A 27,332-nucleotide genomic window follows, 5' to 3' on the forward strand; every position below is an offset into this window, starting at 1 on the left:
TGGAAGAAACAATTACAACAGGATGTGGACGTGGGAGATGCCTCTTAAAAAGTCTCTGACCATTTCCATGTCTACATTTGAAAATGTCCTTTAGAGACCTGGAACTGATAAATTATTGATTGATTGACTGATTTTTTGTCTTATAAAATAAGTGCATTTTATTTTTATTTTTTAAAAATATATATTTTATTGCGTTTTAAGTTTGGGGGTACATGTGAAGAACATGCAGGATTGTTGCATAGGTGCATACATGGCAGTGTGGTTTGCTGCCTTCCTCCTCATCACCTATATCTGGCATTTCTCCCCATGTTATCCCTCCCCAACTCCCCAGCTCCCGCCGTCCTTCCCCTGTTTCCCCCCAACAGACCCCAGTGTGTGATGCTCCCCTCCCTGTGTCCATCTGTTCTTATTGTTCAACACCCGCCTATGAGTGAGAACATGTGGTGCCTGATTTTCTGTTCTTGTGTCTGAGAATGATGGTTTCCAGGTTCATCTATGTCCCTACAAAGGACACGAACTCATCGTTTTTTATGGCTGCATAGTATTCCCTGGTGTATATGTGCCACATTTTCCCTTTATCCACCAGAAACATCTTTCAAAACCAGAGGCAAAATAAGCCTTTTCAGACGTGAAAACCTGCAGAATTGATCACCAATAGACTCTTGATATTAGATATGATAAATGAAACTCCTAGACAGAAAGAAAACGATCCCATATTGAGATGTGGTTTGACACAAAGAAATGAAAAATCAGACACAATGACTACCTGTATCTGTTAGAAACCTCTGTATTATGTAATGTCTATCAAGAGAACTAACTGTTCAAGGAAAAATTAATAAGAATATATTGTGATTTATAATCAAAATAAAAGCAAATTACATGGCAAAGAAGAAAAGAAAAGGTGGGTGAAGAACATGTAATAATGGTCTTATATGTGAATATCGTATAGCACCTGAAGGTGAATTTTGGTAAGTTACCTATTTACTATATACCCTAAAGCAACCATTAAAATAAAATCCTCTTAACAAAAAGAATTATGGCTAGTAAGCTATATTAGAATTGTCCACCAAAAAATTAATAGGATACATATGGATATGAATATATATATGTGTACTGTATAGTTATGGTGAGAGAGACAGAAAGACAGAAACTTATCTTAAGAAACTGGTTCATACAATGGCGGTGACTGACAGGGACGAAATCTGTTGAGCAGGCTGAAAAGAAAAAGAAATACGCCACTAGCAGATTTGAAGGAATATTGTATGAAGGAAGATTTCCCCTCTCCCCATGCGTAGCAATAAAACCTTGTGTTGTATTTCTCTGTCTCCTTCTCTCTCTCTCTCTCTCTCTCTCTCTCTCCCGCCCCCCTCTGCCCCCCTCTGTGTGTGTGTGTGTGTGTGTGTGTGTGTGTGTGCAATTAACAATGATCTTTTGTCTGGTCCAAGGTATCACTTCCCCAGCTGCCCAGAAACATCTACTGCAGCTGTTGAATTTGTTGCTAGGCCATTTCCTCAATATTCCCATCCTCACATTTGGTTGTCACATGCTTTGAGCCAGAATTCCTCAGCCAGGATCACTCATCTCTGTGTGGGGCACATCCATGCAGTTTAAATGAGATTGGAGACTTCTGGAGCAATGGTGGGGCCTTGCTTTGCTCCTGGTGCTAAGACAACATGGAACAGAGGACAAGGTATCTCCTCTTAAAAATCAAAGATTGCTTCCTGCTGGAAGTGCCTGGACTCCTGCAGTAATTCCCAGCGGGCCTCTCCACAGAATCCCGAGAAAAAAGGATCCAGGCTACCGGCTCCACAATCAACTTCATAAATTTCTGAAGTCATTGACCTATTGTAATTTTAGTGTTATCTCAAATTGTACACAATATTATCTCAACTAATGTCTAAAACAAAAGAGCACAGAGATATATAAAGGACACAGCTGAAACAAGAGTCTCAAATAAAAACCCCTAAACAATAGTCTCAAATCACCTCCCCACACCACATGCTTTCTCTGCAGCCCTGGTGTGGGACACTCTGAGGGAGGGAGTGTGGAAGGGATGAGAAGGGCCCAGGGGCCTGGGATTGAGCTGGGAAGGGAACCGCACGCAGGAGGGGCAGGGCAGGAGCTGTCAGCTGTGACTCAGGGAAGGCTCTTGGGCCTCAGGCTCCTCCCTCTGTGGCCACCAGGGGACGCCGCGGACCTGCACCTGGGAGGTCCCTGCTGGGCTTCACCCTGGGTGTGGGGTCCCAGGAGTTCTTTCCTCCTGAGTCCCCCTAAAGAGACAGAGGTAGTCTGGGGTCTTAAATCTGTCATGCCCACATAAATGTATTTCTAGAAGGGCTAATAAATGAACCCCATGTTTATTCAAGCCGCAGCTTCAGGCCACTGCAGACACAGAGGGCAGAGCAAGGTGTGAGGGCCCAGCTGAAACGAAGAGCCCTAGAAGGGCTGAGGGGAAGTGAGGAGGCCCTGAGGGGCCCGTGGTCCCTGGGAAGGGGAGCGCTGGGGTCTCTCCCAGACGCTCTGGGCCCTGTCCTCACACTGAACCCACACAGAAGGGAAGGGAAGTTCTGGGACTCCGCAGCTGGGATCACCATGAAACCCAGGCCAAGGAGAGGGACCCCCAAGCCCGGCCCCATTTCCCAGGCACTGTCAGAGGCTCAGTCTCAGGAAATCCATGTCTGGGAGTTTTAATCCCCTCAGCTGAGTCTTGATGTTCAGGGAAGGAGAAGCCTCTGAGCCCAGGCCCAGGAAAGGTGGGGTGAGGAGGGGAGCTCAGGACGCAGATTTGCATGGTGGCCCCGCCCCGCTCTGAGGCAAAAGAGATGAGACAGGCTGTGGTCAGGCCCAGTTCTGGGGTCTCAGGAGGCAGCGCTCTCAGGAAGTCTTCACCATGGCCCGGACTCTGCTCCTCCTCACCCTCCTCAGTCACGGCACAGGTGATACCTCCAGGGAAGGGGACTCAGGGACCTCTGGGCTGATCCTTGGTCTGTTGCTCTTCAGGCTCACCTGCGCCCAGCACTGACTCACCAGAGTGTGTTTCTTCCTCTTTCCAGGGTCCTGGGCTCAGTCTGCCCTGACTCAGCCTCCCTCAGTGTCCGGATCTCCTGGACAGTCGGTCACCATCTCCTGCACTGGAACCAGCAGTGATGTTGGGGGTTATAACTATGTCTCCTGGTACCAGCAGCACCCAGGCAAAGCCCCCAAACCCATGATTTATGATGTCAGCAAACGGCCCTCAGGGGTCTCTAATCGCTTCTCTGGCTCCAAGTCTGGCAACACGGCCTCCCTGACCATCTCTGGGCTCCAGGCTGAGGACGAGGCTGATTATTACTGCAGCTCATATGCAGGCAGCGACAATTTCCACAGTGGCCCAGGTTCATGGGGAACTGAGACCAAAACCTGCCCTGGGCTCTGAGGCTCGCTCCTTGCTCTGAAGATGCTTCCTCGCCCTGTGCAAGGGCTTCTTGCATCGCTGCCTTGAGAGTTCCCCTCTCTCAGCCCCTCTCCTTTCCCCTCATGAAATCCAAAACTGAACTTGCTCTGTGGCTTCTCAACCAGGACAGAGACAGCTTCCTTTTGCTTGTGTGCTGTGCTCTCTGAAAGTGCTACTCTTCCTAGCTCTTTAAATGCTGGGACAGTGACAATGAGCTGCCTGATTGGCAGTCCCTGCTGTTTTCAGGAACATCCTCATCCTAAATGCATCCGAATCTCCCACTCTGTGCAGACCAATCTGTACAGACGTTATCAGGGGAGTTTCCAAAAACCACATCTTACTCAACTTTGTGTCCACCACACTCTAGTGAAGATGGCCCTCCTGGCTGGGTTATTCTCTGCAACTCTGTCCTGAAGCAGTGAGCACTGCCAGAAAATCTGAAGATGTGTCTGCAGGATTAAGAAGAAAGAGGAATCTGAGGTTTTTGCTTATTTATTTGTTGGTTTTTTACTGCCCTTTCACTTTGCCCCAGTACCTCAGGCTGGGGAGATTTTGAGTGACAAGCTCAGTGTTCTCTCAGAATAAACCCTCCCCTCACATCACTGAGCCCCTGTCCTGGCAAACCCCCACAAGCCCCTTCAGGTAATAGGGACTGTGGAGTGACATGTTGTAGGAAGCTCCACCTCCCCCCATAGAGTGGGAGTTTCCAAAATGGTTACACAGGGAAGGGTTAACCTGAGTCCACCCTCTTTCTTCATTTATTTCAAGAATTTCTAGTTTCCATAGGTGTCAATGCTTTTGCAACTCAACCCGCTATTAATCTACTAATAGCGATAATTAATGTAGGAAATAGACAAGAGCTGGGGTCAATATTTATTCTTATATTTGTATGTTAAATATAGCTATTAGCATATATAGCTTATGCTTCTTAAACTTCAATTAAATAGATTGTATTAAAAACAAAGTAATTGTTTTACTATGTGTGTATCCTATAACATCATGTTGTATACCTGAAATATACACGCTAAAATTTATTTCACAAAGCCAAATTGTATTCATGGGCCAAGAAGACCTAATAGACATCAACAGAACTCTCCACCCCAAATCAACAGAATACACATTGTTCTCAGCACCTTATCACACTTATTCTAACATTGACCACATAATTGGAAGTAAAACACTCCTCAGCAAATGCAAAAGAATGGAAGTCATAACAGCTAGTCTCACAGCCCACAATGCAATCAAATTACAACTCAGGATTAAGAAACTCATTCAAAACCGCACTACTACATGGAAACCGAACATCCTGCTCCTGAATGACTACTAGGTAAATAATGAAATGAAGGCAGAAATAAAGATGTTCTTTGAAACCAATGGAAACAAAGACCCAATGTACCAGAATCTCTGGGACGCATTTAAAGCAGAATGTAGAGGGAAATTTATAGCACTAAATGTCCGAAAGAGAAAGCAGGAAAGATCTAAAATTGACACTCTAACTTCACAATTAAAAGAACCAGAAAAGCAAGAGCAAACAAATTCAAAGGCTAGAAGACAAGAAATGACTAAGATCAGAGCAGAACTGAAGGAGATAAAGACACAAAAAACCCTTCAAAAAATGAATGAATCTCAGAGCTTAATAGTTTAATATACATACAACACAGTGATTTTCTTTGGACTGTACCATTTTTGTCTATCTTATTAAGACAGACATATTCCATTCTGAAAAAAAAATTCAACATTTGATACTTTTAGTTTATTTTCTGTGTTAATTATGGCTCTTCCAAACACTACCAGAGATACTCAATGGATACTGATTAGTAAATATAATTTTTTGGGCATGTGAATCATTACTTTAAATTATTACAAGAATGCACAGTTGAGACCTCTCCCACATCTAACTCACAAACATTGCTGATGCTGACTCACTCATCTCTTTCAATCTTAGCAAATAAAGTGGAAGTTTACTTTTTTTAAAAATTGAACTCTAGGTTCTGGGTTACATGTGCAGATCATGTGTGATTGTTGCATAGGTACATACATGGCAAGGTGGTTTGCTGCCTCCATCCCCCCATCGCCTATACCTGGCATTTCTCCCCATGTTATCCCTCCCCACTCTCCTCACCCCTGCTGTCTCTCCCCTAACCCTCCCAACAGACCCCAGTGTGTAATGCTCCCCTCCCTGTGTCCACGTGTTCTCATTGTTCAACACCTGCCTGTGAGTTAGAACATTCGATGTTTGATTTTCTGTTCTTGTGTCAGTTTGCTGAGAATGATGGTTTCCAGATTCATCCATGTCCCTACAAAGGACATGAACTCATCATTTTTTATGGCAGCGTAGTATTCCATGGTGCATATGTGCCACATTTTGTTTGTCTAGTCTAGCATTGATGGGCATTTGGGTTGGCTCTAAGTCTTTGCTATTGTAAGCAGTGCCGTGATGAACATACATGTGCATGTGTCCTTATAACAGAACAATTTATAATCCTTTGGGTATATCCCTAGTAATGGGATTGCTGCGTGAAATGAAATTTTTATTTCTAGAAATTACCTACAGTGGAGGTCACGTTTCAGCATGAGATATGGAAGGAATAAACAAACAAATGATATCCTCTGAACACTGATACTGAAAAATAAAATGTTATGTGAGAACACTGTGAAAAACCACATGCCAAAAGTTAGATGAAAAGGAAAAATTTCTAAAAACATAAAAACAAAAACAACTAAGCTGGTTCAAGGAGGTAGGGAAAGCCTGATTAGTACTATAATAAGAGTTTAAATTAGTAATTGAACCCTCTCACAAAGAAAGCCCAGGCATGGAGGGTTTCATTGATGAATTTTATGAACTGTTCAAGGAATTAATAATAATTATTCATAAACTCTTCCAAAAATACAAGAAAGGGGAACACGAGCAGCTCATTCTATGAGACCAGAGTGTGCTGACAATAAAAACAAAAGAGAAACATGAAAAGTCAACTGTAGCCCCGTAGCCTCTATGAACCTAGCTGCAAAACAACCACACTGCAACAAAATACTAGCAAAATATTAAGGGGATTAAACTCCATGGCTAACTAGTATTCATCCCCAAAATTCAAGGGATTCTTCACTTATGGAAATTCATTATTGCAATGCCCCATATTAATAAAATAAAAGATAAAAACCACATGATGATTTCACTAGTCACGTCGAATGTTTTCATGTAAGCAGACATTATTTCCTGTTGTTTTCCCATTCTTGTTAAAGCCTCATAAAAGGTACGATTCATGGTGCCATTGGATGGGGTGTCACTTCACGCAAACTAATATCTCATATCCAATCATGACGATACTTAGCAATAAATGCTAAAAGTCGTCATTTTGCGTCAGAGCCCGCTTCCTTGGCAAGTAATAAGCACAGGCATCTGAAAGATAAGTAGGATTTAGGCAGGTATTGGACGAGGAGGTGAGTCACACACAGAAAAAGCTTCACTTCAAAAGAAAATCTCAAAGATGCTTGAACATGGAAGATGGTAATAATATGTCTGAGAAATCAACAAAGTCCAGGCTAACTGGAACTGAATGGAAACAAGGCAAATGACATGAGCCATCTGTTTCTCTTTGGACAACACACTGAGAAACTGCCTCCTCCTGACATATCACACATGTGGACTGTAAAAACGTCTGTTCCTAAAACATTTCTTGTGTAACAGGGTGTAGCACCTGAATCAAGCTCAGTTAAATGAGGACAGGGTTGTTAACCAGCAAGCCCAGGTGGCCTAGGGAGCACATCAGGGAGACAAGACCATGTTGTCAAAAGCAGAGGAAGTGAGATTTTCCATTGTGGCTGAGACCAGAGCATCGGAAATGTCAATGGGTACACAGAAACCGCATAGGGTCTGGTTACACTGCAAACGCAGCCTCTGCAGGTTTTAGTGTGGCCCCAGATTCTCCATGGCTAATAGCCTTCCAGTAAGTTGACTGATGCTGGTCCTTCAAGGAACACACTTCAGGTGGTTTAGTTCCTGTGCACCCTCCTCACTCAGCACAGCTGAAACTCACCTACAAAACGCACCTTCTGAGAAGCATAAGTGACCTAGTTCTCCTCCACTAACATGCCTCAGTCCCTTTTGCTAAAACGGAATATCTGAATCTGGGTAATTTGTGAAGAAGAAAAGGTTTATTTGGGCCATGCTTCTGACATCTGCAAAGTTCGACAGTGAGCATCTGCATCCAGGGAAGACCTTGAGCCGCTTCCTCTCCTGACAGAAGGTGAAGAGGAGCCGGTGTGTGCAGAAATCAATGGGAAACAGAAAGCAGCTTCTTTCCTAAAAGTGCTGCAGTTTAATGATCACATTTATAGAGTGTTCTACACAAACCTGACACACCTTAGCTGCTCATGAGCTGGCAGCAATGCTTGCTGATGTCGTTCGTGGAAATCGGACCTCAGATGGAGAAACTGCAGTTCAGAGTTTGAAAAGGTTAGTGATAAGAAAGACTTTGGTGACTTAAAATCCAGTTCTAGGAGCTGAGAGCAACCCTGCTTTTCCCATGTCTCAGAAACTGCTTCAATGTGAAGTCTGCCCCTGGGGTCTCTTCTCCTCAGTGACACCAGCACTGCCCTATTGACCAGCAGTCCCCATTCAGGCCTCTATGCTACCTACTGTGAACGGTCACAGATCACAAGCTGATTGCCAACATTGTGCAGATCATCTTGACAGTTTCTGCAAAACTGGTGGCCTCCTCACAGAACCAGAAAGTCACAAGCAAGGCCAGCTCTAGAGTAATGTAACTGGGGGAGTAACATGCATCAGAGCACCTGGACACACAAAGGGATTTTGCTGCTAGTCCTACTGGGACACATCCTGGTGATGTCTCTGAGAACCAGTCCAGGTCCCTGGAACAGAAAGGCCACTAAACAGGACAGTGGGCTGGGAGGTTGTGCAGTTTGTGCCCGGTGTGAGCTGTGCTGATTGTGCATGCCTGTGTATGTGTGTACATACGTGTCCCTGTGCATTCAATGGTGCAAGAATGGCTTGTCAGTGTCAAGTGTCCCAAACTCAAAACTTTCCTGTTTTCCTAAATTATCTCCTTCTTCTATCTTTACTACCTTCGTACTGTCATAAGAATAAGGACAATGATTGGGGTAGAAATAGTAGGAGGAGGAATAATGTGTTTGATTACTCATTCATGTGTGTTTCATACATACCAAGCACTCTTCAAAACAATTCATATTTACTAAATCGCTCAACATCAACCACTCCATGAGCCAAATATCGTCATTCTCTCTCCACTTCCAGTTGGAGAATCTATGATATAGATTTTGAGACATGGAAAAGCCGAGGCAAAGAAAGGAAGAGCAGCTTGCCTGATGTCAGAACTAGAAGGTGGCTGACCCGGGAGCAGAACCTGAGATCTTCCAGCCCTAGAGATCCTGTTCCTTAACACCACGCTGTGGCCTGTTGCTGTGCTTTAAGGGAAAGCATTGACATCTCCTTAAGAGTCCAGAAAGTTCTCTGTACTTTTCAAAATCAAGTAACTCATATTTGCAGTGATCTGCAGTGCAGTAGGAATACTCTGGTGTTGAGGGTTTTTCTAGAACTATAATTTCAATGATTTAAAAAATTTTCAGTAGCCACATTATAAAAAGTAAAAAAACAGGTGGAATAAACTTTCATATTATGTTTTAAGTGACATTATCCAAATATTATTTCAATATGTAATCAACATAAAAATACTGAGATATTTTATGTTATTTTCATACAAACTTTTTGAAATCTGGTGCTTTTTACACCCACATCACATCTTAACTTGAACTACCCACATTTCAAAAACTCGGCAGCTCCCTGGGACTCATGGCCGCTACAGTGGACAGAGCAGATCCAGATGAATGATGGTCCATTTGGATCACAGCCTCTGTGGTACATACTTAGAACCATCTTGGGGCAATGGAGAGTCCCAGAGGGCCTCCCTAAAGAAGAATGGATGTCCTGTTTTCCAACCACAGTAGAAACACGGGGGCTCTCAGAAACAAGGGGATTTTTACAATGTGTTTCACACTTCTTCTCTTCTCAAAGACATTGACTATAACTTCCAGCTTGAAGATAAATCTGAGCCATTAAAGTCATGTTTTTCTACTGGTCAGTGGAATGAATGGCAATGGTCCCTGTGAACTGTGCTCCAAGGATCCCTTTCAGTGGAAAGATCCTTACCATAAAACCAACTAAAGGTAGGAAGTTATTATTTATACAGAGATCTGGATGAAAGGGGGCTCATCATGAGGAATATAGTATTGAAGCTGAATGTGTTGCTATCTTCACAAAGGGCTATTTTTGCCTGACTCACAAGCATTGATCATTTTTATGATGGTGCATTTTCCCAGAGTGGTCTTAGCAAATTACATCCAATGCTGTATCAGGACCCGCAAGCAAGGGTGTCAGAACTGACCTGCCTGAGTGGTCATCAGGGACCAATGCGGAGACTTTGAGGTGTCATGTGACAGGAGGAGTGGAAGCACTGGTTGGGAAGTGCATGGGGGAGCTGCAGTGATACGCCCAGCCAAGTACAGGAGCAGGCATATTGGTGTCATGTGGCCTCATCTTACGTCATTATCTCTTTACACCAAACTCCAAGGTGCAATGTTTGGACACTTGTCTGCACCCATGGACACCTTGGGGCTTCACACATTATTTCCATTTCTAATGGGCCAGTGTTTTGTTCACGAATTCATTTCATCACATTCTCAGCAGTTCTAGGTTGGAAAAGCAATACATGTATCTAAGATATCAGGAAGGATCTATTCTGCCACTTACATCATTAAGGTTAAAATGTTTCAGTATCTAATGTGACAGTTGTCCAAATTTAGTGGCCTCCACCTTGTTAGAAATGGTATTCCGATCCTAACTTGTCTGGAGAGGAGCCTGGCTTGAGGAGGAGCATGACCAGACATCTGGCTGTCCCTGAGGTCACTGCTAACACATGCTCCTTTGTCACTTGCCATAAAGGGAGCAGACAGAGCATCTACACCTTTGTCCAAAGGACTCAAAGGACATTGCATCTGATTAAAAAATGTAGAGCCGTGACAGGTGGGTCCAGGGTCCTGGAGGATGGAGGAGAAGAAGATGGGGCATAGGGTAGGAGGCGGGGCAGGGAGGAGCTGGAAGGTCAGGCTCTGAGGATGGATGAAATCCTGACTCCAATCGCTACTCTGGGAAAATTTGATAAATCATGTAACCTCCTGATGTTGATTCTCCCATGAAGAAACTGAAGGAGAGGCTGTGTCTTAAGTGTATGCTTGCTGTGGGGCTACTGTGAATGTGTGGTTGAGGTGGTGCCTGTAAAACACTCTCCAAAGGGCCTGCCACATATTAATGTCTCAAAGGAGTCATTCTGCTTTATCTAGTGACACATGAGGACGACATTCCTCTTGTGTGCACTAGAGGGCACTGTGTGCCTTGTTTTGAGGACCCAAATGACTTCCCCAGTAGGGGTCAAGTGCAAAGGGCATGACTGATGCGTCCTTTGAGGCCCCTTCTATCGGGTAAAATTCATGCTCCACTCATGACACCCACCTGGCCCTTCTGACCTTGAGAAACTGCCAACGTGAAGTCCTCAGACTCAGGGCTCAGACAGTATCTCAGATAGACATGCTGGGAAGTGGAAAGCAGATTTGCATTCATAGCTCCTCCCTTCTTGAGCTTCAAGAACAGGATAAGACAGGAGGCCCTTGTGTCCAGGTTCCACTGGGCAGCCTCACACAGAACTGCTGGAAGTCTCTCCAACCATGGCCTGGGTCTCTTTCTGCCTCCTGCCTTTCATTTTCTCCACAGGTCAGAACATCCCAGGGAATCCAGGGAAACCCTTTCACAGCTATTTTCCCATGAGCACCACTCCTCATGAGCACCTTTTCCAGTTCTCCTGTGCATTCAGCATCGTTCATGAAATTCTATGTTTCCAGGTCTCTGTGCTCTGCCTGTGCTGACTCAGCCCCCGTCGGCATCTGCCTCACTGGGAGCCTCGGTCAAGCTCACCTGCACCCTGAGCAGTGAGCACAGCAACTACTTTATTTACTGGTATCAACAGAGACCAGGGAGGTCCCCCCAGTATATAATGAAGGTTAACAGTGATGGCAGCCACAGCAAGGGGGACGGGATCCCCGATCGCTTCTCGGGTTCCAGCTCTGGAGCTGACCGCTACCTCACCATCTCCAACCTCCGGTCTGAGGATGAGGCCGAGTATTACTGTGGAGAGGGCCACACCATTGACGGCCAGTACGGGTAAGCCACAGTGACACAGACAAAGGGGAAGTGAGGCCAAAACTTCCCATCTCCTCCTTCTCCTCATGGACTCAGAGTGAGAAGCCCCATGCCCCTCTCTAGAGCCCTGAGAATGATGACTCTGCCCCTTGCAAATCTCATCACCCCACATATCCTCCCTCAGGACAACTCTAAGCAGAGGCAGATGCAGGCCATGATCGAGGAAAACTCATCATTCTGTTTCCTCTACACCAGGCTGTGGGGAGAGGCCAGAACAGCCCAGGCAGGAAAAGGACCCTGAGAGAGGCGTCAGGTTGGGATGACCACATTTGCTGAATGCCACTGCACCCTGCGTCCCATCATGGGAATCTGACTGAGGAGGAACGTGAATCTTGACACGTCTCCATAATGTATGAGAACTGTAGTTGTGTGAATCCTCATTAGCACTTGAAATTATTGTCAGTTTCTATTTAAAGTCATTCTAATAGATCTGTAGTGATTCTCGTCGTGTTTTTAACTTGTATTTTCTTTCTTAGCGGCATCATGCTGAGCAACTTTCCAGGTGCTTATTATCTGTGTATCTTCCTTAGTGAAATATTTAACCAAATTTTGCCCACTTTAAGATTCAGTTTTCCTCAGGGCCCCCTTCGCGCAATAACTTTCAAAATTGTTGGACAAAAAACATTTTTCTGACATTTAAAAACCTATGGAACTGGTCACCATCAGACTCTTGCTATTAGAATGGTAAAGGATTTCTCCAGACAGAGGGAAAGTGATCACGCTGAAATGTGAATTTCCACAAATCAGTAAAAAGATCAGGTCAGGCCCAGTGGCTCATGCCTGTAATTTCAGCACTTTGGGAGACTGAGATAGGAGAATCACTTGAGGTCAGGAGTTTGAGCTATGAATGCACTGCTGCACCCCAGCCTGGGTGACATATTAAGACTCTGACTCTAGGCCGGATGCAGTGGCTCAAGCCTGTAATCCCAGCACTTTGGGAGACCGAGGCGGGTGGATCACGAGGTCAAGAGATCGAGACCATCCTGGTCAACATGGTGAAACCCCGTCTCTACTAAAAATACAAAAATTAGCTGGGCATGGTGGTGCCTGCCTGCAATCCCAGCTCGGGAGGCTGAGGCAGGAGAATTGCTTGAACCCAGGAGGCGGAGGTTGCGGCGAGCTGAGATCACGCCATTGCACTCCAGCCTGGGTAACAAGAGCGAAACTCTGTCTCAAACAAACAAACAAACAAACAAACAAACAAACAAACAAGACTGACTCTATAGAAAAATTAAAATTAAAAAACACATCATATATGATAACTACATGGATACTTATGGAAACCTCTGTCTTGTGTTAATGTCTATAAAATACAATTCACTCTTCAAAAATGAATTAATAAAATACATTGTGATTTATAATGAAAATAAAAGTAAATTATATGACAAAGGGATCACAAAATCTGAGGTGGGTGAAGAATATGTCATCAAGGTCATATACTATATAGAAATGTGTAACACTTGCAGGTAGATTTTCATAAGTTCTGTATATAATATAAACACTAAAAAAGCCATTAAAACAAAACTCTTTGAACAAAAAAGAATTATAACTAATAAGCTATATTAGGATTCTCCATAGAAACAAAATCAAAAGGATATGTGTGTGTATAATGTTCATATGTTTTTATGCTTATGCATGTATGTCTATATGGAGAGAGAAACTTATATTAAGAAATTGGCTCATAGGATTGTCATGTATGACACGGATGAAATCACATGGACAGGCTGGAGGCTGGAAATTCAGGTAAGAGTGGATGTTGTGGTCTGAGCCTGTATTCAGCAAGGCAGGACTTCAGGAATCCTCAGTTTGCTCCAAACACGATCTACTCATTAACGAGGCCAATCACATTGTGATGAGTAATCTGCTACACAAGGTCTACCAAGTTAAATATGAGTCACATCTGAACAATATCTCCACAGCAAGCTCTATGCTGGTATTGGACAAAATCAACCCAACACCACATCCTAGTCAATCTGACACTTAAATTTTACCATCACTTAAGCCAACAAGGAGACAGAAAAGAAAACTTTTTTAAAAAACAGTCAAACACCAAGACAGAGAAAGGACGACAATGAACATATGGCACAAATAGAAAACAGAGAGCAAGAAGGTATATTTAAATAGAATGATATTACTGATCACATTAACTGTAAATGGTCTAAATACAACAACCATAAGTCAGATGTTCTCAGATTGAAATTAACGGCAAGACTCAACTATACACATGCTGCCTAGAAAAACACCCACTTTAAATTTTAAAATCACAAAAATCCACGTAAACATCAAAGACAATCCTCCCCCTAAAGACACGCACACCCCTACCCACAGTGTGCTCCACAAAGCCGGACGACGAATTCACAGCAAACTCTGAACCAGTTAAGACATATATGTGTCACATTTCCCAACTCTCCTTTCTCTACAGCCTCTAAGACCTAGGTCCTGGTGCCAGAACTGAAGAAAAGTGAGGCTCTCAAATGTGAAATCAAAGTGAATAAGGGAGACCCTCGAGAAGAAAGAAAAAAGAGAATGAGAGAATGGAAGCCACATGGCCTCACATGCATAGTGACACTTCCTGCCTGAGGATGTCCACGTTCACGGTGGACATAGGTCTGTAGTTTTTCTGTCATGTGGTTGTCTGGCTTTGGTATCAGAGTAAAGCAGGCCTCAAAGAGAAGTAGGAAAATGTTCCCTCCTCGTGTATCTTCTGAGGGAGCTCAAGTGGGATTGGTATCTTTACTTCCATAAAAATTTGATAGTGTTTGCCAGTGAAGCCACTTGGAACTGGGTGAGCTTTTTTAGCAGGAGGATTTAACTGTTAACTCAGAATCTTTATGTGTCATAGATCTGTTCAGATTTCCTACTAAGGAGTGAGTTTTGAGAATTTCTGTCTGTCCAGGCATCTGTCCACTTCATTTGAGTCATCTATGCTTTTGGCATTGATTGCCTATACTATTGCCTATAACCATACTTTGATAAGGTTGGTAGTGATGCCACTCTGTCAGTCATATTTTTGGTAATTTTGGTCTGTCCAGGACAGACCACAGGCCAGAGAAGTTTGGGACAGTGGCAATGTGGCCATACCCTGGGATGGTGACTGTGACCAGAGGCCTTGGAAGTTCAAGATGATTTTCTGACCAGAGAAGCAGATGGAGGAAGCTGGGGGACCCACCCCTTCCTCCTTCGTTCCTGTGCTGCGCCACAGCTGCTTTGAGTGACATCCCTCAATAAGGAATCCCAGAGGATGTATATTTGCATAAACAGCAAACACTCACTGCCCCAAAGGGCCTGAGAGAGGATACAACAGACCTGTAAAGCGCAGCTGTGCTGTGGGCTCTGGAGCCAGAGCTCTAGGTATCTCACCAGGGCCTAGACACCTCTTCTGCTCCCCTCCTCACTCTCTGCACAGGTGCTGCCGCTGCGCCCTGCCCCTAGACTCAGCTCCAACTGAGCTGAGACTGCCCAGAGCCCTGAGCTCCGCTCAGGCACAGCCTCAGGGAGAGATACTCTGGGAATAGGTTCTTCATCTTCAAGTCCTCTCTCCTCCCCTCTTTTGCAGGTTCCATGGCCTCCTATGAGATGACAGTGGTCACCGCTGTCACTGTCCCTGAGTCAGATGGCCAGGATCGCCAGTTGTGGAAATACAGTGGGGAAAATTATGCTCATTGGTACCAGCTAAAGCCAGGCCAGATCATTGTGCTGGTGATACAGACAGATCACTCGCAGCCCTCGGGGTCTCTTAGTGATTACTGGGGTCTAGTTCAGATCCGCAAACACAGCCACCCTGACCATCAGTGGGACCCAGGCTGAAGATGAGGCTATTACTGTCAACTGAGTGACAGCAGTTAGTACTCAATCCACATTGATCCAGGCAGATGGGAAGTGAGACAGACACAAACCCCTTCTCAAACTCTGTCTTCCTTTTCTTCCAGCCCCAGGAAGACTGTGAACAAAGCCATGAACAGGTCTAGCCCAGCTCACCTGGATCTGGCCCCAGGCTGTCCTTCCCTCCAGCCCTCCATTCAGGAAGTCAGGAGTGAACTGGGGTCTGGCAGAACACCTAAGACCTCTAGTCCTGCCGAGCAGAAGCTCAAGGGAGATGACGTAAATTTTTGTTAGCAGGTCACTAAGAACATTAATGGATGGAGGAGCCACTTCAACTCACTCCCTGATTCCTGGACCACAAATTGTGGCTGTGGGAGGAACAGCACCACATATTAGCCACTGAATGGCAAAATATACCCCTCCTGGAAGATATAGCCCCACATTTACATGTCCTTGCCACCTCACTGGTGTAGTAAAGGAGTCTTCTAACAGCCATTAAACCATTCATTTAAGCCGCATGCCTCAGAATGTTGGTCTTCCTTTTTTCTCTCCATCACAAGTGACCTTGGGATTGTCAGCCCATTCTCTTCCCTCTCAAGTGCATTTTGCAGATTCTGTGCTCTAAGGTCCTAAATCTGTAGAATTTCAGGGTAAGAAGTGCTGGTCACCCACAGGGGGCCCCAGGCAGCTGGCCCAGGACCAGAGGTACAGACAATACAGTAGTGTAGCACCCCATAGGGCTGTATCATGGGCTCTGGGTGGAGGAGAGAGACCAGGAACCACTCCCCTGAGTGTCTTCAGTCCCAAGTGAACTAGGAAGGGGCCACTGGGCTCGGCTGAACCCACCTGAGTCTCCCCTGTTTCTGGCCCAGCAGCAGCATCCTGGAGGCCCCTGTATGTGCTAAGCAGCCACCAAAGAACCCGATTAATTACCTGGAAATTTACCCCACCGCACACGACTACTCAAGACCCTTGCCCACAAATTACTCACTTATTAAAATAGCACAGTGAGCCTAAACTGGCTTGAATCCAGGACCCCTTTCAGGTCTGCCACCATCCTTTCAGACCCATCCAGACCCTCACACCTACCAGACCCTTCCCACAGCAGCCCGACTCCGCCGTTCCCTGCACAGCTCCTGGGACTTGTTCCTTCTTTCAGTCCTGACTGCAGTTCCAGAGACACCTCCCCATTAAGGTCTCCTAGGCTCTTATTATAATACGACCTACCTGTCATTTTCTGCCCCAATCTTTTAAATTTTCTGCATAACATTTACAACTGTAAGGTTCTTTGCCTATCATTATTTTATTAATTGATTGATTTGTGTCAGTTATTTTCCTAATTAGTCAGCAATACTTTTTAAGCACAAAAGCACACATTTGAAAACCAGATGCACAAAGAGCTAAGGGCGTATTTCTCCCTGCAATAATACCCGCCACTTCCACGAAGACACCGTGTCTTTCTCACTTTCTGTTCTACCATCCGTATGATGTCGGTCTCGTTTTCATCCTTGCTGATGTAAGACCTCAGGGTGGCTGCTCCAGCTCCAGCTACCACACCCATCATCAGGAGGAAAAAGACCTCATGCATCCAGTGGATTTCTTTCCTTCACAGGAGCAAAACTTTCCTAAGAACTTCACCCACTGACCTCACATCCCACTGATCAGGCCTGAGCCAGCGGTCAATCCCCACTGAGAAGGACCTGGGAATCACAGGCACCTGTCTTTTCAGATAATATAGAAGACAGTTCTCGGGCTGAAGGTGGCAGGGACTGTCTGCTGGGTCTGCAAACCCATTTACACTGCACGGCCGAACCAACATGACAAGCAACTCACTTCAAGAAGGCTGTGTCTTGTTCCTGCCAAATTCCCAGCATGGAATGCGACCCAGCCCAGAGTGGGTGGCAATAAACATTTGTTGGGTGCATCTTCTTCTGTCTCTTACTTTGGAATAGATGCCACCAGTAAATGGTGCCATCTGTTCCCAAAGCGGGCAGCAAAAACAGACAGTCCTTGAGTTCTGTGACCCCACTCTGTTGAGATTCACTCAGGGGCGACGGCAAAATATTAAGGAAAGATATAGATTAGAGTCTCAAACCTTATGGAAGGCTGAAAGGTTTTGTTGGGACAGGCCGAAGGCAGCTGGTCCATCATGTTAAGGAAGAGATAGGGATGATAAAAAGGCTTTCCCAGTTTACGTCTGTTTACCCCACATCCCTTTGTCTCTACGCTAACTGCTTACTCATGTAAACTTCGTGCTGGATGCCCTCTCAGGGGGAGATCAAAGGGGAATTACCCATTAATAGTGTTTACTCTGGGCCTGGAACCTAAAGTTTTTAATCATTTATAAAACCACTGTTTTAACCATGTTAATTATCCACAAGCATGTTGACTTAGAACCTCTGTTACGAAATCTTTATAGAATAAATGTGTGGATATACAGGGGGTCTTGGTCGATTGGCTGCATTTTGCTCTCTGAAAGCAACTGATAACCATCCCTAGCCCATCTGAATCACTGAACCAGGTGTGAGAGTGCATTTGTTCATTCGTTGTTGAGTGGTGATGGTTGACGTGTCACCATTCCCCTGTGCCAAGCCCTGATATCACCCCCATGACCACCCACCACCCAGAGATATGTGCAGGCAGCCTCAGGTGGACCTGCCTGCACATTCTCATGGGTAATCTGCACCCCTCAAACCTGGTGTTGAGGCAGGCATGGGAATGCCTTCTCTGGGCCCAGTAGTCTACAGACCAAGGAGTCAGGGACCTGATCAGCAGGTTCTGGTTCTACACCCGGACCCAGGAAGTCCCGAGTCTACAGCAGCCAGTGTAGCATGGCCACCAGGGGGATACAGAGAGTCACGTGGCAAAGCCACCTGGAGAAGGGGTGGACCTGGGTGATAGGGAAAAGATGATGTGCAGAGAGGGTCAGTGACCACCATCTGAGACTTGGAAAGAAAGGTAGCTTTCTTCTACAGCATCATCTTAACATGGAGGTACGAATTCTCCAGGCTTTGTGTCTCTCAGTTTCATCTCTGGCTGATGTTGCATATTTGACACAGATCCAGACACCACTTCCCCCCACACACTGGCCCACTCTTCTGTGACAAAATGCTGTCACTGCCACAAATGCCATCCTCCCTGTGGGCACATGTGTTTCATCTCTCTCCTGTTTGTTCTGAGAGCCCCCTTACTCTGCTGGACAGCAAAGATTTCTTTCAGCATCTAAGCCAGGCGTCCCCAAACTTTTTACACAGGGGCCCAGTTCACTGTCCCTCAGACCACTGGAGGGCCGCCACATACAGTACTCCACTCACTGACTACCAATGAAAGAGGTGCCCCTTCATGAAGTGCGGCGGGGGCCGGATAAATGGCCTCAGGGGGCCGCATGCAGCCTGCAGGCCATAGTTTGGGGATGCCTGATCTAAGCTATACCTGACCCTGACCACACATTGGGGATACTGAGGCACAGCACCTGTGCCCTGCCCAAGGAGCTCACAGCCAAGGTCAGTAACTTACAGCATCTCCTGGATCTTTCAACACTCCATGTGAACATGAGAAGGGTGACTCTGATTCTGGGAACCACCGCTCAGAAGCAACAGTGGGTCCCTACACATGTGCAAGACTCATGGTATCACCTGTAGAGTGGGATCATGAGGGTCCCTGCACTGGGTTGAAAAGTGCCCTTCAGAGGGGGAGCTAGAACTATACTTAAGTCTGGACTCTGCCACAAAATATTTAAGAACAGGACATCCCATCTCTGGATTCCTAAATTACCCACATCATGCCTGAGCCAGGATCCAACAGAGAAAAGATCCCAAAATAATCTCACAGTTGCCATTGTGACTCCCTGACCATCTCCAGACAGGCTAAGGAATGACCACATGGGCAGGACATAGATTCCCTGGAAGAGACACACAGAATTCCCCTCAGAGCTCTGCATGGCCAGACCAGCTCAGGAATGAGGCCAGGACCCCACAATCTATAGTGGAGATATCAGCCCAGGCAATGGGACCAGCAGGAGAAGGGGAATTCTGTGTGCTGGGGGCTGTGTCCTCTCTGTGTGTCCTCTTTGTGTCTCTTCTCTGTGTCCCTTGGGGCTGAGCCCTTCTCTGGAAACCACAAAGCTCCTCCAGCAGCTGCCCCTGACTCTGCTGATTTGCATCAAGGGCCACTCACTCCAGTAAGGGGAAAAGAAAGGCTTGGGAGGAACCTGCCCAGCCTGAGCCTCAGGAAGCAGCATCAGGGGTGCTTCAGCCATGGCCTGGACCCCTCTCCTCCTCGGCCCCCTCGCTCACTGCATAGGTGCTGCCCCCAGGGTCCCAGCCACCTGCCCAGCTCCAGGATGCTGAGTCTAGCCTGACCTGACTCTGAGCTCAGCAGGGCTTTGCTTGTGTTGGGCAGGATGCTCATGACCTGCTGCAGGTGGATGGGCTGGAGGGGGCTGAAATCTCCCCATGCTGTGCTCCTGTGTTCACACTGCCCTAAGGGCTCTTTCATGCCTGGAGCCGTATCCAGGCCAGGCACGTGGGAGATTATCTTGGCGCTCAGCTCCTCAGTTTCAAGCCTTTTCTCTCCCTGCAGCTTCTGTGGCCTCCTATGAGCTGACTCGGCCACCCTCAGTGTCAGTGTCCCTGGGACAGACAGCCTGGATCACCTGCTCTGGAGATAAACTGGGGAATATATACACTTCCTGGTATTAGCAGAAGCCAGGCCAGGTTCCCGTGCTGGTCATCTACACTGATAGCCACTGGCCTTCAGGGATCACTGAGCGACTCTCTGGCTCCAACTCTAACAGCATGGCCACCCTGACCGTAAGCGGAGTTGAGGCTGGGGTTGAGGTCATTACTGTGCTACAGATCATGGCAGTGGGAGCAGCTGGCAGTAACTCCCAGTAACAGACAGATGGAGACATGGGACAGAAACCTCTCTCCTAACCTGGCTGTCACTCTCAGGCTGCCCCCAGAGCAATGACGATGACTTTCATTTCAACTGATGCTGCCTGTTTCTCCTGCAGCCCAAACAACAGGAGAATCCTGTCAGATTTTCATTTGTATCATGGCTTTCACAAAGAATTTATTTCAAACCCAAGCATCTTGCCACTTGAAATCCAAGCCTCTGCAGAGACCAGTGTGCTGGTTCAGGGTATGGAAAATGTGTCTTGAGAGCTTGGTTCTGTACTGGGGACCAAGTCTTCCCTCTTCCTTTCAACTCAGAGTGTGGCAGGTGCGCCCCCTACAGGCAGCTGCAAGAACCCACAGTGGGGACCCTGAGTATTTGGGCTGAGGATTTTTCCACGCCCTCCCAGGGCAGGCTGGTCCCAAGACATCCAGATGTTATTGTTCCAGGTCCAGGGCCTCCGTGATTCTCTTTTTCTATCTCCTTCCCAAGTAACCTTGGGATTGTCACACCCCCTCTCAGCCCTTCCCTTCCCTCTCAAGTGCACTTTGCAGACTGTGTGCTCCCTGGTCCTAGATAATTTCAGGGAAAGCAGTGCTGGTTACCCACATGGAATCCCACACAGCTGGCCGAGGGCCAGAGGCACAGGCAGCAGTGTGAGTCCCCACAGAGCTACATGGAGGGCACCGAGTCGAGGGGAGGAACCAGGAACCATTCCCCTGAGTGTCTTCAGCCCCAGGTGAACTAGGAAGGGGCCACTGGGCTTGGCTAAACCCACCTGAGCCTCCCCGCTTCTGGCCCAGCAGCATCATCCTGGAGGCCCCTATATGTGCTAAGCATTTGCCAAAAACCTGATTAATTACCTTGCAATTTCCTGTCACCACACCTGACTATGCATGACTCACCCCAAATTACCCATTTGTTAGAATAGCACAGTGAGCCTACACTGGCTTGAATCTGGAACCTCTTGGATTTGCCACCATCCTTTCAGATCCTTGCATGCACCACACACTTCCCACAGGGGCCTGACTCCACTGTTTCCCAAGCAGCTCCAGGAACTCACTCCTATTTTAATCCTGACTGCAGTTCCAGAGACACCTCCCAATGAAGGTGTCCACAGGCTCGTATTCTAACATGATCTGCTTGTCATTTTCTGCCTAATCTTTTTAATTATCTGCTTAACATTTACAACCATGGAGTTCTTTGCCTATTGTTATTTTATTAATTGAACGATTTGTGTCAATTATTTTCCTAATTGTCAGAAATGCTTTATTACCACAAGAACACACACATGAAAAACAGGCACAAACAGCTAAGGGCATATTTCCTTCTGCAGTAAAACCCACCACTACCATGAACACACTGGGGTCTCTAACTTTCTACTCCATGATCCCTGTAACATTGGTTTTGTCTTCATCCTTGCTGTTGTAAGATGTCAGGGTGGCTGCTGCAGCTCCAGCTATCACACCCGAATTCAAGAGGAAAAGGGCTATACAAATCTGTTGTATTCCTTTCCTTCATGACAACAAAAACTCCCTAAGAAGAACCTCCCCCACTGAATCTCACATCCCACTGACCAGTCCTGGGCCACACAGTCAATTCCGGCTGAAAAGGACCTGGGAATCACAGGCAGCAGCCTTTTCAGTGAATATACAAGACAATGCTCAGGTAGAAGGTGGCAAGGACTATCTGTGGGGTCTGCAAACCAACATGATGAGCAACTCACTTCAAGAAGGCTGTGTCTGGTTCCTGCTGAATTCCCAGCATGGAACATGTCCCAGACCACAGTGCATCTGGATAAACATTCACTCTTTTGTCTCTGATTTTAGTGCAGCAGCCACCACAGCACATTGTCCCTGCATCCACAGCGGGCACCAGTAAGAGTCAGTCCCTAAGTCCTGTGACCCGCATCTTCTCTCGCAAGCCCTTGTGTCTCCCCCGTAATACCCACCACCCACAGACATGTGCAGGCAACCACAGGTGGACCTGCCTTCTCCTCCATCAAATAGTCATGTTCATATTTTCATGCATAAGCTGAGACCCTTGTACAGTCAAGGACGACATAGATAAGAAAAATTCCTCCCCTGAGGTCAGCAGTCCACAGTTCAGGGAATCAGGGACCTGAGTAGCAGGTTCTGAATCCACACCTGGGCCAAGAAGGCCCCTGAGTCTCCAGCTGCCACAGGGGGAAGCAGAGAGTCACCTGGCAGAGCCTCCTGGGGATGGGGTGGGCCTGGGTGACAAGGCGAAGCTGACATGCAGGGAGGGCCAGTGACCATCACCTGACACCCAGAGGGAAAGAAGGCATTTTTCTACAGCATCATCCTTAACACTAAGGTACACATTCTCCAGGCTTTGTGTTTCTCAGCTCCATCTCTTGCTGATGTTGCATATTTGACACAGGTGCAGATACTTTGCTTCCCCCCACACCCATTGGGCCATTCTTCTGTGTAAAATGCTGCCACTGCCACAAAGTTCACTTTCGGTTTTATGTCTTCCATCTCCCTCCTATTTCTTCAGAGAGCCCACTCATTCCGCTAGACAGCAAAGACTTCTTTCAGCGCCTAAGCTGTACCTGACCCTGACCACACACTGAGGATACTGAGGCACAGCCCCTGTGCCCTGCCCCAGGAACTCACAGCCAAGACCAGGAACTCACAGCATCTGCTGGACCTTGCAACACTCCACATGAACATGACAAGGGTGACGTTTGATTCTGGAAACCACTGCTCAGTAGCAACAGCAGGTCCCTACACATGTGCAAGCCTCATGGTGTCACCAGTAGAGTGGGGTCACAGGGTCACTGTATTGCATTGAAAAGTGCCCTCCAGAGGGGAAGCTAGAACTACACCCAACATCTAGACACTGCCACAAAACATTTAAGGACAGGATACTCCTGGAGTCCTTAAATACTCACATTACTCCTGAGCCAGGAGCCAACAGAGGGAGGACCTGAGGTCCCAGGATAATCCCTCAGCTGCTATTTGACTCTCTGGCCACTTCCAGGCAAGATAAGAAATGACCACATGGGCATGACATCAGATTCCCTGGAAAATGCACCCAGAATTCCCCTCAGGGCTCTGCAGGGCCAGGCCAGCTTAGAATTGAGGCCAGGCCACAGCCTACAGCAGAAATGTCAGCCTAGACTACGGGACCAACCAGAGAAAGAAAATCCTGTGGGCTGAGGGCGGGTCTTACTGAGCCACCCCAACCTCTCTATGTTCCTTGGTGCTGAGCCCTTCTCTGGAACCCATAAAGCTCCTCCAGCAGCTGCCCCTGACTCTGCTGATTTGCATTATAGGCCGCTCTCTCCAGCAAGGGGATAAGAGAGGCCTGCGAGGAACCTGCACAGCCTGGCTTCAGAAGCAGCATCTGGGACATGTCAGCTATGGCCTGGACCCCTCTTCTCCTCGGCCTCCTCGCTCACTGCACAGGTGCTGCCCCCAGGGTCCCAGCCAACTGCCCACCCCCGGGCTTCTGGGTCCAGCCTGGCCCCGACTCTGAGCTCAGCAGGGCCCTGCCTGTGGTGGGCAGGATGCTTATGACCCTGCTGCAGGGGGACGGGCTGGTGGGTCTGAAATCCCACACACACTATCCTCACTGGCTTGTGTGAGCCTGACAGGCTGCACCTGCCACGAGAAAGGGGGAATGCAGACAGAACTTCCCTGCAGACTCTGGCGTCCTGGCCTTACTCCTGAGCTGGCCCAGCCATGTAGTGCTCTGAAGGGAATTCTGCCTTCCATTCTCCCATGTGTTCAAAGTCCCCATCCTCGTACCATGCACATGAACCACTGGGGCTGAGATCAATGGGATGGATCAATCAGTGAACTGAGGACTCACTGAGTATCGGAGCTGATTCCAGGTACGAAAGGTGAGGGAATACCTTAGAACTTGGTTTTTCATTCTCAAGCCCACCTGTCTTTTCTCTCCTTGCAGGTTCTGTGGCTTCCTATGAGCTGACTCAGCCACCCTCAGCGTCAGTGTCCCCGGGACAGACAGCCAGTATCACCTGCTCTGGAGATAAACTGGGGGATAACTATGCTCACTGGTACCAGCAGAAGCCAGGCCAGGCCCCTGTGCTGGTCATCTACCAAGATAGCAAGCGGCCCTCAGGGATCCCTGAGCGATTCTCTGGCTCCAACTCGGGGAACACGGCCACCCTGACCATCAGCAGGGCTGAGGCCGGGGATGAGGCTGACTATTACTGTGCTACATCTCATGGCAGTGGGAGCAGCTTGCAGTGACTCACAGTGACACGGACAGATGGAGACATGGGACAGAAACCTCTGCCTTAACGTGATGTCACTCTTAGCTGCCCTCTGAGCGATGACTGTGACTTTCACTTCAACTGACTCCGTCTGTTTCTCCTGCAGCCCAAGCAAGAGGAAATTTGCATCAGATTTTTATTTTTATCGTGGTTTTCACACACACACACAAAATCAATTCAAGCGCTAACATCTTACCACTTGAAATCCAAGCCTCTGTAGAGACTAGCACACAGGTTCAGAGGATGGAAAACGTCTCCAGACCTTTCCTGCATTGGTGATCAACAGCTTTTCCTCTCCCTTTCAACCCAGAGTGTGGCAGGCGCGCCCCCTACAGGCAGCTGAAAGAGCCCACAGGGAGAAGCGCTCTCCTTAGGGACCCTGAGAATTTGGGCTGAGGATTTTCCCTACCCTCGCTTGCTGGACCCAAAAGATGTTTTTGTTATAGGTCCAGGGTTTCTGTGGTCTTCCTTTCTCTCTCCTCCCCAAGTGATCTTAGGATTGCCACTTTCCCTCTCAGCCCCTTTCTGTCTCTGTCTAGTGCACTTTGCAGCTTCTGTGCTCCCAGGTCCTAGCTCAGTAGAATTTCCAGGATAGCAGTGCTGGTACCCACATGGAATCCTGGACAGCTGGCCCAGGACTAGAGGCACAGGCGGCAGTGTGGGTCCCCACAGAGCTGCATGGTGGGCGACAGGTAGATTGGAGGAACGAGGAACCACTTCCCTGAGTGTCTTCAGCCCCCTGTGAACGAGGGAGGAGTCGGCAGGCTGGGCTCAACCCACCAGGGCCTCCCTTATTCCTGTCTCAGCATCATCATCCTAGAATTTTACGTATGTGCTAAGCAACCATGAAAGAACCTAATTACCTGGAAATTTCCCCTCATCACACCTAACTACACATGACTCCTGCCCCAAATTACTCGTGTATTAAAATAGCTAAATGAGCCTCCACTGGCTTGAATCCAGGACCCCTTTCTTTGCCGAGTCCTCTGGGATCCTTACACATGCCAGACTCTTCCCACAGGGGCCTGACTCAGCTGTTCCCCACACAGCTCCTGGGACTCATTCCTTCTTTCAGTCCTGACAGCAGTTCCAGAGACACCTTGCAATTTAGGTGTCTCCAGGCTGTTATTATAACACAGACTGCCTGTCATTTTCTGCCTACATCTTTTCATTGTCGGCATAGCGTTTACAACTGTTGGATTCTTTGCCTATCATTATTTTATTAATTGATTGATTGGTGTTCATTATTTTTCTACTCGATCAGGAATACATTTATACCACAAGAGCACACATATGAAAAACAGGCACAAAGAGCTAAGGGCGTATTTCTCCCTGCATTAATACCTGCCACTTCCATGAAGACACCATGTCTTTCTCATTTTCTATTCCACCAGCCCTATGATGTTGGTGATGTTTTCATCCTTGCTGATAGAAGACCTCAGCGTGGCTGCTCCAGCTCCAGCTATTACACCTATATTCAAGAGGAAAAGAGCTTCATGAATCCAATGGTTTTCTTTTCTTTACAAGAGCAAAACTTTCCTAAGAAGCACCTCACCCGTTGACTCTCACATTCCACTGACCAGGCCTGAGCCACGTGGTCAATCCCCACTGAGAAGGACCTGAGAAACACAGGTGCCTGTTATTCAGTGAATATAGAACACAAAGTGCAGGTAGAAGGTGGCAAGCGTCTTCTGGGTCTGCAAACTCAGTGTTTACTGAACGGCTGAACCAACATGATGAGCAATTCACTTCAAGAAGGCTGTGTCTTGTTCCTGCTGAATTCCCAGCATGGAATGTGTCCCTGAGTCCAGACTGACCTTGACTCTGAGCTCAGCAGGGCCCTGCCTGTGGTGGGCAGGATGCTCATGGCCTTGCTGTGTGTGAGGGGCTGGTGGGGCTGAAACCCCCCCACACTGCACTGTGCTCTGCTCACTGGCTTGTGTAAGTCAGACAGACTGCACTTTCCAGGAGAAAGGGGGTGTTTTTTCATTGATTCAAAGTCTCCATCCTCCTGCCATGCTCATGGACCACCGGGGCTGAGATTGATGGGAGGGGGTGAAATGAGGGCCCCTGGAGTCTCTGAAGCTGACTACAGGTACAAAACATAAGAGTGCCTCCTGGAACTGAATTTTTATCCTCAAGCCCACCTTCCTTTCCTCTCTTTGCAGGCTTCATGGCCTCCTATGAGCTGACTCAGCCACCCTCAGCGTCAGTGTCCCTGGGACAGACAGACAGAATCAGCTGCTCTGGAGATAAACTCGGGGATACATATGCTTCCTGATACTAGCAGAAGCCAGGCCAGGCACCCCTGCTGGTCATCTACTGGGATAGCAAGCAGCCCTCAGGGATCCCTGAGCAATTCTCTAGCTCCAACTCAGGGAACATGGCCATCTTGACCATCAGCAGGGCCCAGGCTGCGGAGGAGGCTATTACTGTGCCACAGCCCATGGCAGTGGGAGCAGCTGGCATTGACTCACAGTGACACAGACAGATAGGGACACAGGACAGTAACCTCTGCCCCAGCCTGGCTGTTACTCTCAGGCTGCCCTCTGTTCAATGGCCGTGACCTTCATTTCAATTGACTCTCGCTGTGTCTCTTGTAGCCCAAGCAACAGGAGAATCGTGTC

General features: G+C 47.4%; 1 long non-coding RNA gene and 2 gene segments (V, D, J or C); 2 read left to right on the plus strand and 1 right to left on the minus strand.

Annotated features, from left to right (window-relative positions):
* Positions 1–365: 365 nt before the first annotated feature.
* Positions 366–26,025, minus strand: LOC141582595 (uncharacterized). 2 transcript variants are annotated; one of them, XR_012515468.1, is made up of 4 exons: positions 24,902–26,025; positions 24,688–24,805; positions 3,028–3,882; positions 366–1,214 (listed from the first exon to the last, which is right to left on the minus strand). It is a non-coding gene; the product is annotated as an uncharacterized LOC141582595 (long non-coding RNA). The 2 variants fall into 2 exon arrangements; XR_012515467.1 differs by having other exon boundaries at positions 24,688–26,025.
* Positions 11,129–12,161, plus strand: LOC104652954 (immunoglobulin lambda variable 4-3-like). The segment is given in 3 exon segments: positions 11,129–11,234; positions 11,363–11,681; positions 11,916–12,161. Coding segments are annotated over 3 exon segments (411 nt in total).
* LOC141582593 (immunoglobulin lambda variable 3-1-like) lies at positions 23,771–24,705 on the plus strand. The segment is given in 2 exon segments: positions 23,771–23,872; positions 24,375–24,705. Coding segments are annotated over 2 exon segments (363 nt in total).
* Positions 26,026–27,332: the final 1,307 nt, after the last annotated feature.

This window comes from Saimiri boliviensis, chromosome 21, assembly GCF_048565385.1.
Source record: "Saimiri boliviensis isolate mSaiBol1 chromosome 21, mSaiBol1.pri, whole genome shotgun sequence".
Classification (NCBI taxonomy): Eukaryota; Metazoa; Chordata; class Mammalia; order Primates; family Cebidae; genus Saimiri; species Saimiri boliviensis.